This window comes from Vombatus ursinus, unplaced genomic scaffold, assembly GCF_900497805.2.
Source record: "Vombatus ursinus unplaced genomic scaffold, bare-nosed wombat genome assembly UNPS02014768.1, whole genome shotgun sequence".
NCBI lineage: Eukaryota > Metazoa > Chordata > Mammalia > Diprotodontia > Vombatidae > Vombatus > Vombatus ursinus.
Genome location: NW_020954546.1, coordinates 26,947,800 through 26,963,276, shown reverse-complemented (window position 1 = coordinate 26,963,276; position 15,477 = coordinate 26,947,800). Strand labels below are relative to the sequence as shown.

Genomic DNA, 15,477 nt, shown 5'->3' with positions numbered 1-15,477 from the left:
AAGCTGCATCGAAGTAAAGTCTGGGTGGCAGAATGGCTGGTTTAGGAAGGAACCAGGCAGGCAGAAAACCTGGTGCTTGGGCCCCAAAAACCTTCCTTTGACTCTGGCTCCTTTTCATCTCATTGGCCTTTTCTGGCTTATCCTGGTTAGTTTCATATTCGTGTAACTTAAATTCCAGAGTTGCCTTCCAGCAATGCTTGGTAAACCTTTCTTCTGATAAAGTTTAACATGCTCATTTTGGGGTGGGAAGAAAAAGAGGAGAAGGAGGAGAATGCGACCACAAACGTGAAAGATTCCATACTGAGTTATGAGATGTCATTTCCTTCATGGCTTCAAATTCACCGCTGCGTACTGTGGCTCACATGTCTTGCCCTGTTTTTCATATGTGGGTTTTCTACAAATACCCTCACCAGAGAGTACGGAAAAAGAAAGCAAGCAAGCTCCATTCTTGTGTGTCAGGGTTCAAATGTGTGGCTGTCACTTTCCTCTGGATAACCCCTAATTACAGCAGATAGATTTGAAGTGTAAAATGGGTTTGTCTAATGGACTCTGTCACTCCAGCCTTCTCTCTCCACTGCCAGAAGCCGGATGTATGTTGTTCAGAAACAGAATGTTAAGTCAGGGAGATGTCAGACGAAGCACTAATTTCCAACTGCCTTCTCCAGGAGTCGAATATTCATGTTCAGAAATTGGTCCATCATGTTACTTTGGAGCAAATTTACATGGACTGATCGCATTGAGTAATTATAGCTTTTTAAAAAAAAAAAAAGAAAGAAAGAAAGAAAAAGAAAAATAGAGAATGAACTTACTTCTCTTATCATCAAAAGGAGTCCTTGACATTACTGGGAAGTCTATCATTTTCATTGTATTCCAATACCCTGAGTATAAACATTTTAGATCAGAAAAGAAGACAGGTATCATTAATAAAAATTTTTTTAATGTTCAGAAATCATTTTGCCTAATTGACCTTTAAATTGTGCACAGATGCTGCCACTTGACAGAAAAAGGTTACCTTGATTTGAACTTTGCAAATAGGAAATGCTTGGCCAAAAGGGAGTAATCCTTAAGGGATCTGGTCACTGCCGTGTAGTGGAATGAGCTCAAAATCAGGAACTTGAGGCTTCTAGAGTCATTTGAGATGATATTCCTTCCACTGCCTGCCATTTCTGTCCTGTCATTTAGCTGATTTAGGATTTCCATTAGTAAAATGGAGTTACTACTTAGGAGGGACGTTAATAGACAGGAAGAGGGCTTTAAGGGAAGTAGAGGTATGAGGAAACAGGCAGAGAGATCCATCTGATTGTTGCTCTGATGGGCTGCCTCGGGTCATCTTGGCAGATCCTATGTCTGGCGTGCTCCTGATCATAGCCACTCTCGCATCCAGACGTTAAGTATGGCGCCAAAGCTACAACCTTCTCTGCCCCCTCCCCACCCAAACCTGAGATGATCTCTTGCAACAACATTAAATATGTGCATAATTGTGGGGGAGCCAGCAGTTGGCCTGTTGGATTCTCTTCAGTGCAGGAAGCATATTTAGTGTGGTTTTATCCTCTGGTCACTTGGCAAAGGCAGAACTGTGTCTGTAGAAAATAAACTCATAAAGTCAGCACTCACATCCAGTGCGCGGCAGAAATTTAACTGGGAAGTTATCAAAGGGCTGAAGGGCTAAATTCCCTGAATTTATTCTGTGATGAATTTTCTTCCCCTCTTTAGTTCTCTAATTGTGGCTTTTTTTTTTCTTTTCCTCAGGTACTCTCTGCCCTTGACATACTCCAACCTCCACACATTGACTATTTTGAAGAAATGTATCCTTCTTGATAAGGTACCACATGTAAAAATATCAGCCTTGTGGAAGTAATTAACAGGTACCTCCCAGAACAGGTAATTTTAAAACCTAAAGTCTGCAATTACATTCTGACCAAGGTGGTTCCCCAAAACAGACCTTCTAGACCCTAAAAGAGATAAAAGTTGAGCAGAGATAAGTGTTGAAAGAAATTAGGAGAATCAAATTGTAATCCCATTTTACCACTGATTTCAGTGTGACATTGAGCAAATCTTTTAACTGCTCTACATCTCTTGTAAAATGCATTTTGCCCCCTGCTCCTGTGTAGTACGGGGTGAATATTAGCAAGTTAAATACTTGGAGTCTTGTGAGTTCCTTGAAAGAAATAATCCAATATCACTTTGTTACTGCTACAGCTATATTCTGAAAGGGCATATCAGGTCTTTTTCATAAGAATATCCTGTAATTAAAAAAAAAAGAATATCCTGTAATGTAACGATATCTGTTCATATTCTTCTGGGACTAGTGTGTATGTAGAAGAAAAATCAGGATTAGCTTCCATTTACTTCATCAGATAGTGCTAGGTGAGTTATCGTTGGATGTTTTAAATTCTAAAATGAAAGTCAAGGAATATACTGAAAAAATGGGTTTGGTAATGTCACAAAAGTAAAATTCATTCACACTGGTATTTTCTGCCTAAGAGTGGAAACAAACATTCCAGTGAGATATTTTTACTTCCTAAGTACTTAGAATGAGCAAGAGGAGACCAGTTTTTTCACAAGTGGTAGATTAATGGTTGTGTCAGCAAAGTTCTGGAACTTCCTTGGTGAGTTCTGGAGAGCTCGGAACATTGAGGAGTTTCCCAAAGGAGGAGGATGTAGGGAACAGGACGGGTGAGCACTCAGGAACGTTCTGGCCTTCTCAAGAGCTGACCGTGTTTTCCACGAGACTAACTCATTTTCAGGATTCAGTGGCTTGTGTACTTTAAACATTGTGGTCATATGGGATGACTGTACGTGGGCTTTTGTTTCAGAATGAAGCGTGATGATTAAAGTAAGAAAAACGTGATTTTTCCCTGCGTTGAACCAGCTTCCCTGGTGAGAGCGTCTGCCTAGCCAGAGCCCGCACATCCACTGTATCAGGACTGGTTCCAAACGTAAAGCACGGCCACCTGGTTTGTGGAGGCTGTGTGAAATTTCAGGAAGCACTGAAGAGCGTGGGATGAGTGTGTCCTGGATGTCAAATCCCCCTTTAGCATTGTAGTCCTCCGATAACTGCCTGACACCCCTCATTTCCACAGCAAATCTTTAATGATATTAAAGTTTCTGCTTAGCTTCTTCCCACCTCCCAGCGTTGTATGCTCTGTCTTTCCCTTTATTTGTCTTCATATGTGAGCATGGCTTATTGTTCGGGACACCTTAATTGACGTCTTCCATGAACAAAGCCAGGAGAGATAGGGTTGGAAGAAACTCTTAGCTGCCTCTAGGAAGAGGTGGTGGCAGTGACCCTGCCCAGGGTCGGCTTTTGGAGACCAGGCCAGGCTAGGCCAAGGCCTGCTCCCGCAGTTTGGTCTCCATGGAAGTTGGTAGGTCCCGCCCGGGCCCAGCCATCTGGTACCTCTGCCCATCACTAGGCAGATGACTATCTTGAGAGAGACGAGAGTGCCCCCTGCTGGAGCAGCACCTGAAAACCAGCGAAGTCTGGTTGAAATTCACATCCTACAATGCATCCCTCTGTTTCCAAAACGTTCGATAACAAAATCTCTCTGTTGAAAGATGTTACAATATTATATACTTTCTGGTAAAGAAAACTTTTTTGGAGTCAGGGTATTTAGTAAATGCCAAGTACAGTCAGTTCTGCTATAACATGTTTTGAAAACGTGAATTAATTCTACCATTGATATATGAGAAAACACTTTTAGCAAGTTTCACATTTATTTATGTGTGATTTAATCAGCAAGAAAACAGACAATGAAAACACACACACACACACACACACACACACACACCCCTCTCAAACATCTGCCAACAACATTAGTTCTTTGCATGATGTCAGGAAGATTGGATAACACCACTTCACTCACAAGCCCCCACAGCTGCATCCAGAAGCAAACTTAAGATCTTTTTCAAAGTCACGTGCGATATTTGTGGACTGAGGACAACTGGTCCTCCCTCCTTCCTTCCTTACCTCCTACCGTGGCAGAGTCCAGGGCTGTCTTCCCGCTTGTGGGAGTCAGGACTCAGTCCAATGGCTCCAGGCTGCACGGCCCCAGGCCGCTGACACTACTACCAGGGAAGTGATCATTTATCATGTATAAAACTGGGCTACCATTTTTATTAGGTTTCTGTCTTTTTTATGTTGCTGATTAGGTGTTTGAGTGTTGTGCCCCAACCCCATTTTCCCCATAAGCCCTGTGGTTTTGGTTACATGATTTTGCATAGCAAGGTAGTTTTGGGGAACACATGCATTACATTATAGCAGAACTTACTGTATGTCTTCTTTGGTCATTCTCCTTGACTGGAACCAAAGAATGTTGGATCTGGAAAGGATCTTTAAAGCCATAAAGTCTGGATACTTGATTAATTCATGTTAACATTCTATTCTGTATTGCCAGTCATGAGGCATTTTACCCTAAACAATATTTGGGTACTGTACTGAATATGACTCTGTGGTGTTCTAGGTCACGTTCTAGGTCTCTGACTTGCTGTGGATAGTAGCAGAGCTAAGTATCTGGTCACTCCGTTCTGTTGTAGACAGGGTGGAGGAGGAATGGGCACAGACTTCCAAAGCATCCTCATGCTCATGGCTTGCTGGGAGAATTTCCTCAGCAGCCTTCCTTTGTCTTCTCATCCCCCACTGTCCTCAGGAGCAGATTGTGAGGTTTCAGGTCAGGAGTTGAGTGATTCTTCACTCAGGTGTTTGATTTGAGTACTTCACCTTGTTTTGTGCTCATCTCAAACTTCCACTTATGGTCTGGCTATTTTAAAGCAAATGAAACCCCGATTTTTGAAACCCTGTTTTTATCTTTGATGTGCTGCAGCCTGCAGCCTTTGTAGAACTAGGTCTCCTTGTGAACCTTCCTTTGTAGGTTAGAATGTCAGGACTTTGCCACTTTGCCACTTTGCCCCATGTATTATAATAGGGGAAGAAAGGAAAGAGCTGCTTTGTGCTTCACGGGGGTTGTACAGGTCCAAACAGGACCCTGGTTCCTTTTAACGGTAAAGGAAACTGTCAAGAGCTTATGGATAGTAAATAGGAGTTTTCAGAGTCATTTTTAGGAGGTTCTAGGCCTCCCTGGATTAGAAAACAACAGAAGGTAGTGTGCAGTTCGACATTTTGGAAATATGGGATGTTTTGTAACGTGTTGCCAGAAAAGCACCAGATTTGATATCAAGAGGGTCTGGGTTCAAATCCCAGCTCTGCTACTGACTGATGTGACGTTGGACAAATTGCTTAACTTTGCTGGCCCACAGCCATCTGTAAAATGGGTATAATAATACTTCCATGCTTACTTCACAGGCATATTGTGAGGATCAGATGTGAATCATAACGAATGTATAGATGGTAACTGTTATCAGCTACTAAATATTTTCTGTCTCTGCTGATTCTCTTAGTAGAGACTTCTCTGCATACCTGCTTGTCCTTTGACATAGTGTAGGTCTTTTAAAATAATTCTGCTGTTGCTGAGGCAAAAAAAAAAAAAGAAGAAAAAAAAGAAATCAGACCAGCAATATATCCCTTACTTTCTCACTCTTAGAAATGAGAACATTTATCACCTGTATCACAAGAATGGCAGAAATTCAAAATAATAGCCTGCCACTTGCCCCCAGGTTTGTGAACTCCAACTCTGTAATATCTGTAATATCCAGGCAGCATAGCACATCACATATGTTATCTCTAGTTTAAAAAAACACAAACAACCTTTAGACATGTCATTGATTATAAACATTGGAGTATGTTATATTTGTAGCATCAGCTTTTAATTTAATTCTGCCTTTCCTATAATTTGGATCTGGGCCAGTAGAAATTGGTCTTGAGAACGTAGAAGCCAACAGTTTTTAAGTTAGATGAGGTGTTACTGCAGCATTTTGAGCACAATGGCATGAGCCAAAGAAGCGGTTTACATTCAGTGGATAAAGGCATCAGTACCAGCCCTCAAGAAATGCTTCTCAGACTCTGATTGTCAGTTGTAAGGGGGAAAAAATAATACAACTTTTCACACTGTAAATAGAGTGCCACATACTTCTTTTCCCCTTACAGGATGCTGCCAGTAAGATCACTGGTTTTGTTGTCGGCAAAAGCCATCTGAAAAGCTGGTTCAAAGTCAATTATAATTTTAGGAAATCTGAGGAGTTATGAGAATTTGTGTATAATCAAGATAATTAAGTATACCCAACATAGATATGCTACCACACAGTTCTCTATCTCTCACACAAACACATTTTTCCCCACGCGAGAGATTCCCAGCTGCATTCCAGGTCTGTTTCTCAGAATGTGTAATTGACAAGGCTAGATCTCTGCCCAAAAGAAATGCAGGTTGGTTTTAATCTCTCCTTTTGGTAGGAAAACATTTAGCTTTTCTTGAGGCAAACTGAAGAAAAGAATGTCTTTATTGAATTTCACATTAGTGTATCTGCCCACACAGTACGAGAGTTATGGAAAATTCACGCGTAGAAGGAGTGGTGAATTCCAAGAAGACTGGTGTTGCTTTTGTGTTTTCACATTATTGGGTCTAATTTGTCAGTTTCTCAGGACAGTATAGTCTGTGGCTGCTGTAGGAAAACTTCATTCAGTCTTTATGTGTAACACGAAGAATGAGCTGAGAATACCTCACATTAGAGGATTGCAATTTCCTTGTTTTATTTCATGTGTGTTAAGCCTGCAAGGAAACAATCTGGGACGTGATTGGTGACTTTCATCTTGTTATAAAAGGCATTGAAGCCGATGCTAAATGTTTAATTGGCAAACCTCAAGATTACTAAATCTCAATTGATAATAAAATTATAATAATAAATAAATGATTATAATAAGTTCTTGAGTTTAAGACATCTTAAAACTATAACATACACGTAGGTAGGCACAACAGTGAGTTCATCATTATGTCCCTGTGAGGTTGAGAATGAGGCATAATATCTTGGGCAAATGTAGAGTTTTTTTGGAGAAAGCTTGTTGTTGTCATCATGTTGAAACACATAAAGCACAGATTTGAGGGAAAGACTGAATAGTGTGAATGAAGCAAACCTTCTTTGATAAGAATGATTACCAGGAGATTGAAATCTGGCATGATGGCACCCACAGAGCAATATTTTAACCAGTGTTTAAACAGGAATTTGTTTTCTTGAGGCCAGTGAGGCCACCTCCTAACAGTTTATTCAAGCCACCTCTGTCACTTGGTATGGTTCAACAGCTTACCTGGTAAGATAGTAACTGCATTTCTGGATATCCTGGACTAAAAAAAAAAATACCCTAAGTGGATAGCTTTTCTGGTCCTGTCTTGCCATCATTGCCGCTTAAAAGTTCAGGGCCGATATTATATAAATCTTTCAGCCGATTCCTCCATACTTTCTTAGCTCCCAAGGATGCCAGGAGTCAATGAAGAACTAGGAGGAAACATGTAGTGCCTGAGTACTGTAGATACCTCCAGCTGTGACAAGCTGTAGAGCCTCGGTCCTGTTTCCCTTAGGCAGGAACAAGTACAATGGAGGATGACCTTTGAAACATCCCAGTTCTTTGTGTTTCCAGATCACATAACCAGAAGGATGGATGCAGGTGGAAGTGTGCTGTGGATTTGAAAAGCATTCCTTTTCTCAGGGAATATTTTTGTAAAGAGTTGGGGGGTTTTTTTAGTGTTTTTTGAGTATGTAAAACAGAAAGACCATAGTTTTGTGTGTCATTTGTATATTCATTCCTTAGCACGTGGGGACAAGTAGATTTTGAACTCAAACAACTGGGCACTTGGGGAGAGTCCTAGATTAACTGTGTTATGATCCCTGCTGTCATGGAGTTTACAGTCTAATGGGGGTTATGAAATACAAGTAAATAATTAAACATAGAACAATGATAAGTACAAAAGAGAGGCTTAAGCAAAGTGCTACATGGAATGTGAAGCAGAAATGGTCATTGTACCTTGAAGGGGGATCAAGGAAGACTTTGAGATTGAGGCATCATTCGAGCTGAGCTATTAAAGAATGGGTAGGACTAAAGTAAATAAAGATGGACAGAGGATGGAAAGGGAACACATGGGCAGAGCAAAGATGTGGAGGCCATAGAACACAAGACAGGAACAAGGAATTGTGGGTGCGTCACAGTCAAGAGCATGCTTCACATACCGTGCTGGAAAGATCATTTATTTTGTCAAAAGAGGGAACTCCCTCCACCATTGCAGATTGCCGGCAGGAGGGTTGTCTAAGGCACACGGTGTACAGAGCTTGTGATTTGTCCAGGGTGACGCAGCGGGTGTCAGAGTTGGAATCTGAAACTAGGTCTTCACGACTGAGCCCAGCTCTATCCACTATACTATGCTGCGTCTACTATCACCCACAGCATAGCAATAATTTGTTAACATATTGGAGTTGTGCCAATCTCAGTTAAAATACTTCCTTTTCTATAGCCTGTTTTCCTTTAAGACCATGCCTGATATCTTTTAGTGGATCCATACCCCCTTCTCCCCAACTAAATAGCTCATAAAACAATGATATCAAGTGATAGCTTTCAATGCACAATAGACCATTCTGGCATAGTGTCAGTGCCAGCAAATGTTTTATCTATTTGTTTACTTAACAGATACTAGTGGGTGCCCAGGACATGGGAGGAAGACCCTAGACATAGTTGTCTTTCTGAAGGGAAGAGTAGGAAGATTATTCTGGGTTTGGTCCCATTTTGTTTTGTTCTTGTTTTTTGTAAAGGGCTCTTCTTTTTTCATTGTCCCTCTTCTCAGTTTTATTTATTTGCATTTTCAGTTTCCTGCACCTCCAAAATTACTTAAACACAAATCACGACGAATTCCAGGCAGCATTGGGCTGAGGGAACACGTGCCTGTGATTCATTGAGAGAGATTCCTTCTGCCATCCTGCTATCAAAGCTGTTTGGGGTATTGATGTCAGTCTGGTCTTGGCTAGAGAAGCATAAATTACTATCAGTTCTATCAGGCAGGAGGATATTTGAGGTCAGACTGTACAAGGTGGTGAGTTCCTCCTAGCTGTGAGGAAGAACCTGTGAGCTAGAAAAGGATTTATTAAATCTAATCTAGTAAATAAGTGTGCTTGGGAGGCAGCGGTGATGTGGCAAAAAAAAAAAGCCCAGGATTTGTCCCCTGAAGATCTGGGTTTGAATGTCAATGTCCTCATCTCCCGACGGTGGAAATTTGGGCGTGTTACTTCATCTCTTTCAGGTCCTCAGTTTCTTCATCTGTGCAGTATGGTCAGTAATACTTGGCACAAGTGAGAATTCATTAAGATAATGTACACCAAGCATCATGTAAATATGAGCTGCTTTTATTAGTTTGTTAGGTCATTGGATGTGGTCGATTGACCTGGCCACGATCCTGTGAGTGAAGAAGATAAGTGAGGAATCTGTGTGCAAGGGGTGGAGGTAGAGAATGGGCCTGTGGTAGAGGGAGGAGACTGCAGCCTGGCACCTTCTCTGGTCTCCTGTGACTGCCACGAGGAGCATTGTGGCTGGAGAGCCCTGATCTTGGGAGACGCCACAGTCCCTAAAATCATATTTCAGAATTCAAAGGAATAACAATGTCAATTAAACTCGTCAAGGATCTATTAGTAAGCACCTCCCTGATGGGAGTAGCTGGGTGCTAGGCCTCCAAAGACAGTAATTTCTGGCTGCTGCCAGAAAGAGCCTTAGTTCTCTGGGAGGGAACAACACATATATGTATTGATAAATGCAAATATACATATGTATGTATGTGCGCATGCGTGCATACACACGTCTACTATAAAGAGTAGTATGTGAAATAGGAATTCCAGAGGGCACAGTGTGGGCTAGAGAAACAGGAGGGATGGGGCTCATATGGATGGGTATATGAAAGCCTCACCCCAGCCAACCTGTCACTCAGAGTCACAGAAATGCAGAGTTGAGCCGTGCCCCCTGGCCACTAGCAAAGGGAAGGTTGATTCGATCAGTTCGGGTGTCTTGGTTTCCAGTCTCTCTTCTCCCCACTTTCTCTCCTCTCCATCTTTTTTTTTTTTTTTTAACTTGGCAGTCAACCTGGCCCCTGCAGATGGGTAAAATGAAAATGGATTTCCCTAGCAGACTCCCTGGGCATTTGCATGCATAGTTTGCCTTTTCCAAGACTGCTCGGTTGAAGGTTGAGCTCACTTTGCTTCTGTGGGGTGCCCTTCCTGCTCTTACTGCGCAAGCATGGCCTTGTCCCAATAGACTCAGTCACTGGGGCTGCATGTGCCACCCAAAGCGTGTAGCATGACAGTTTGCTGGCTCGTTTTTTCTACATTTTTTGATAGTATCGATTTGTTTTTCCAGTTAGCTTTAAATTCCAGTGCTGGTAGTTTTTTGAGCAAGTGCAGGATACTATTTTAAAAAGATAAAATGAGATTCACATTTGCCTGCGTTTTAGTCAAACATTTTGAAAACTTGACCTTTTATTCCACTAATTCCTGTGGAGAATCACATGCCAGATTCAAAAAAGGTCAGGAATTCTGACTGAGTGCCTTCAGGCCTTCTAGGTGCAGACACCTTCATGTTTGATTTTTTGTTGTCGAGAGTTTGTGTTTGAGGGCCGTCTCATTTTATTTCAACAAAAAGAAACAACTTTCAGTGTGATCCATCACTCTTTTTTTTCATGTGGACAGGGTTGAAAGCAGTAGTCTTTGTAAACTGGATTTTCATTATCTGTGCTACTTAAATGCCCTCGTTTTTTATTTCAGATCAGATCAGTTATACATTGAAGAACTAGGTTAAGGCTTCCTTCCTCTGCGGACCTGTTCTAGGAAAAGAAACATCTGAGTGAAGAAAGGAATGTTTTAATTTGTGTGAGCATTGTTGTGGAATGTGATCCTTTCAGACAGAGGAAGGAAGTGGTAAATTTTCAGAATTAGCACTTAAAGCAATTGTAGACATGATTTAACATTGTACTGTGGACTTTTAAGAGATGCTCAGTAGCTAGAGAAGCAGATGGAGAGGACTCCAAAATTTGGGCAACTGAGTTCATGCCACATATTCAACCTCTGTGTGTCAGTTCCATTGTCTGTAAAATGTAGTTAGAATTTATATTAAAAATGTTTGTAAAACCCTTATCCAATATCATCTATTCAAGAAATATTTCCTAGTGTATGAATGATATCCTTGTATAACTTTCTTTAGCTTTGGTTTCTATTATCAACAAACTCGGGAGATTTAATTGTCGCAAGTTTGATGAAATTTCTGTTGCATAAAGTTTACAGAAAATGAGGGGGAAGAATGAGGTCTCAGAATCTTTCTCTTTGCTGGAAAATAATTTCATGCAACAGATTATGGATTTTTCTTTTCCTGTGTCAGTTACTTTTGAGCTAACTGGAAGGCTTTTTTAAAAAAATTATTAATACATTTCCTTCTGACTTCAGGCTCAGCACATGCAGAACTGCATCTACTCCCCTTGGCAGAAAATCTAGCCTGCTCTGGAATTTCTTTAGTTCCTTTGGTAACTTCATGACACAAAACTCACCGCTCCCCACTGTGCTCACTCAAGCACTATGGAGATGCATAGAGCATCCCATGATCCTGCAGTTCTGAAGAGGAAGGTCCGTAGGAGCTCAGGTGGTCAGAGAAAGAGAAGAGCTGGTGGCCATCATGCCTCTGTACAGCCTCTTTTACTCACTTGAGTAGGTAAAAGAGGTCATTTTTTGCCTCATTTCTTACCTAGCCCTAATCACTGAATGGGCCTTGCCTCAGACAGACTGAGACCTGAGAAAAGACATTAGCTTAAAAAGGCCAAGACCTCCCACTGACTCCGGGGTTGTCTCCAGTCGTCCTGATCTGTGTCTGGCCACTGGACCCAGATGGCTCTGGAGGAGAGAGGGAGGCTGATGACTGCATAGCTCTGCCTCACTTCAATACTTTCAAATCAAGACATCACTTTCCTGATGTCATTGGTCCTCTTTGAGAACGAAGGACAAATAACAACAATTTCCAACCTCTTCGTTTTCCCCTCTTCCTCCCAAACATCTGCACATCCCACTTGTACCTCCCAGTCTTCTGCCAAGATGTAATTGTACTATTCAAGTCTGATCTCATCATCAGCGTCATTCCAATAGCTGGGGAAGTCCTGTTACCTACACAAGAGGTAGGAATTTCTTTCTCCACTTCCATCTTGCCTTAGGACTCTCCCTTATTCACCCTATCACTGAATTCAGACAAATACCTACTTCACATAAATATACATCTCATTTGAATGTCTGTACTTTCTTTACTATAGCCGTTCAAGTTGCTGTTGTCTGACCTAAAATGTAATCTTCTAGATGACCAACGCTTGGTTTGATGGATATAGCAACTGTATGGGCAGCTAGGTAGTGCAGTGGATACAGCGCCGGGCCTAGAGTCAGAAAGACTCATCTTCCTGAGTTCAAATCCGGCCTCTGACGCTAGCTGTGTGACCCTGGGCAAGTCATTTAACCCTCTTTGCCTCAGTTTCCTCATCTGTCAAATGATCTGGAGAAGGAAATGACAAACCACTCCAGTATCTTTGCCGAGAGAACCTCAAATGGGGCTGTGAAGAGTCAGGCACGACTGAAATGACTGAAGAGCAACAAGCAGCAACCGTACGTGTCTAGCTCGACCCTTGACGATGCACTCTAGTTGGAGTCTGGTCGGAGCAGCCAGTTCCCCTAGCTCTGGTCCTGCTGACTGCTGGTCCTGCAGCAACAGCCCTGGGGATAAAACTCACCAACCTTATCCCTTCCCTGTGCTGGTCTGACCTCCTGGAGTGGCTCCCTGTCTTTTTTAAACAGCACTGACTGCCTTTGGTACATGGAGGATCTGGAGTTTGGTGGGACTTTCAGAGGCCTCTTTGAAGTACCTGCTCATCTTGCATCTCCTTTTTACTTACTTTAAGGAGAATCCTTCACTGTTAACATTTGTAGCAGCTTATTCATGTTAGCTTTTAGTTAGGACACCACACCTATGTTCCAGTGGAAGGAAACAAACAAATCTGATGTTTTTGAAGCTCGATTCTCTCCACCTCTGCATGTAAAAACAAATAATAACCCCAAAAGGAAATCTAGGCAATGTGAAAACAAAGCAATCCATTAAAATAAATCTTTTTTTAAAAGAAAAAAAAGCAAACTCCTGATGTATGTAGAAAGAAGTGATTTCCAGTCACCTCAGCGTTGGAGAGTCACAATAAAACATCAAAACCCAAGCCTAATTTGAGCTTCTCTGAGGCTCCCGTGCTGTCCCTTCAGTCAGACTTTTGGTTATCAGCCTTCCAGTGTGCAGAATCCAGCCCAAGGCATTTAAGAAAGCACACGGAGCTATAGTATTTAATGTTCCCTACCTATCACCACTCTCATTCTGGGTTTATTTTTAAAGGTTTGCTTTCCCCAGGAGGCAGCCATGTATAACATGGGGAAGCCAGGATTTAAAAAGCCACAGAGTGGCACCTGAGACCAGGCTTCGTTGGAGAAGGCACAGGAGCAGCAAGACATCTGCCACCTTTGCAAACTAGCCAAGCTCCCACTACTGACTCAGTTCAGTTAAGAGCAGCACCTCAGAGAACTTGGCAGTCCCGCAGGGCATTGGAAGGTGACACAGCTGAACTTTCCAAGTGTGGGCAAACCTACATCCTGTCGATCAAAAAGCATTTCTTCAGCTCCCACTGTGTGCCAAACACTATTTCCACGTGCACACCCTTAGCCAATACTCTTCCAATAGTGTTGAATATGGAGGCTCGTCTTGAATGGGCAGTTTTCCAAAGGAGAGAGTTCAAGTGACGCTTTATTTTGATTTGTGTCTATTTCCGGCTACATTGACTTGATCTGTTAACTTCTGAGAGATTGATCAATAAACTTCCCCCATAGGACGCTGATCTGCCATCCACACCTGTTGTATACCTTAGCTGGGACTGAAAAATTGGTCAAAGATGTTTTATCCCAAAAGTGGCCTTCTGTAAAATAATAGCTCACATTTGTGTCGTGCTTTTCAATTTAAATAGCGCTTTCCTCCCATCCCTGGGAGGTGCAGGGTTTTGCAGGGAACAGGATGAGCACCTTTAGTTTCTCTATCCAGGAGCCAACCCAGTTTAATTAGCAAAAGCACCTCCTTTGGTTGTCTCCCAGTCATTTTGCCAGCCTGATAGAAGACTTTTCTAAGTAATAAACCAAAAATTGTAGGAAACATTCTCATCCTAGAGTCACTTTAAAAATGATATTAAAATCCTCTTCCCCTACCATGGTGGTTGCCACGCCAGGATTTTTATCATTTAAAACAACTTTTGCTGCATTAGCACCTATGAAAGAAAATGGTTTATCCGTTACCACCTAACATACCCATTCAGAGTCCACTTCGGAAAAGGTTGGACCATTTCTATTTGTCTCCCTAATAAACAGTCTCTTCTTTCTCTCATGTACTTCTCCTTGAGCATTGTGATCCTCTTCCTTTGTAAGTTTTCTTTTCCTTAAGCATGGTTTTCATCCCTTTGCTATGTATTTTCCTTTGTTTTATCTGATTTTTGTTTGGTCTTTAAACCTCCATCTCAGTCTTCCTCTTGACTCGTTTCTTGTGCTGGTTTGTCTTTATTTTCCTGTCTCTTGTGTCACGCACCCAGCGAGTGATTGGTCAGTATTTATTGATGTTAATGATGATGATTTAATTGGACAGGTGTTGTTGGCACTATCCCTACAGAGCCTGCAACTGGTAATCATAGCTTCCAAAAAAAAAACGGAAAAGGGCTCACTTAGGGTACCCATGATTGGAGGTTCATTTTTCTGTGATAGTTGTATGGCTGTGTTCTTTAACATCACTCATAGAGTCAACTGGGAAAGACATATTCATGCTTAATGATGTTGATTCTTCTGTTCCCTTAAAAATTTCCTGAAATAACAAACAGCACCAGCCTAGAGGTGGCCTAACAGCATCCTCCATGTTTACTTCGTTACCTTCATGGATCTATTTCATTGTTCTGAGGATTTCAACCACAGTTTCAGTTAGCGCTCTCTTCCTCTGGCATCATCCTGGTCTCTGGCGGGGACTTTTTTGCCTTTCGTGGCCCAAAACCAGTCCTCCAAATCATCTCCCAACCGCCATTTCTGAACCACGATATATACTGCTTTCCTTCCCACACACATAAACACTTTGGGAATGTCCTGCTTCCTTATGTTTTTATCTCAGAAAACAGCACAGTGCCTGCCACATAGTCATTGCTCACCAAACGCTTTATCTATCTCTCTGAAAAAAAAAATTCATCACCTTATATCCATCCTTCTAGTGATGAAGCTCTGGGCCAGGCTGCTCCTTAGATGACAGGTCTATACTGAGAACCTTTGCCGTTGGTTAGAACCTGCTAGCCCTTGTCTCTAGGGCAGCTATGGGCAACCTCCATGCTGTCCTTGTGTGACGAGGCATCTGAGCAGAGCTTCACCACTTGGACGTTGGCATTGCCAACAATTTTCACTGTGGCAAGAGGCTTGTTCTAAGATATGGTTGGCAGTCAAGTTTTGGAATATTAGTTTCCTACTCTCGTCATCTGTACT

At 41.9% G+C, this 15,477-nt stretch overlaps 1 protein-coding gene across 3 annotated transcripts in view; it reads left to right on the top strand.

Annotated features, from left to right (window-relative positions):
• Positions 1-15,477, top strand: part of NLK (nemo like kinase) — a 129,798-nt gene that overhangs the window by 74,121 nt on the left and 40,200 nt on the right. For all 3 annotated transcript variants that reach the window (XM_027861653.1, XM_027861652.1, XM_027861654.1), the window contains exon 3: positions 1,750-1,805. In XM_027861653.1, the coding sequence (XP_027717454.1) occupies positions 1,750-1,805 (56 nt within the window). The remainder of the gene's footprint in view (positions 1-1,749; positions 1,806-15,477) is intronic.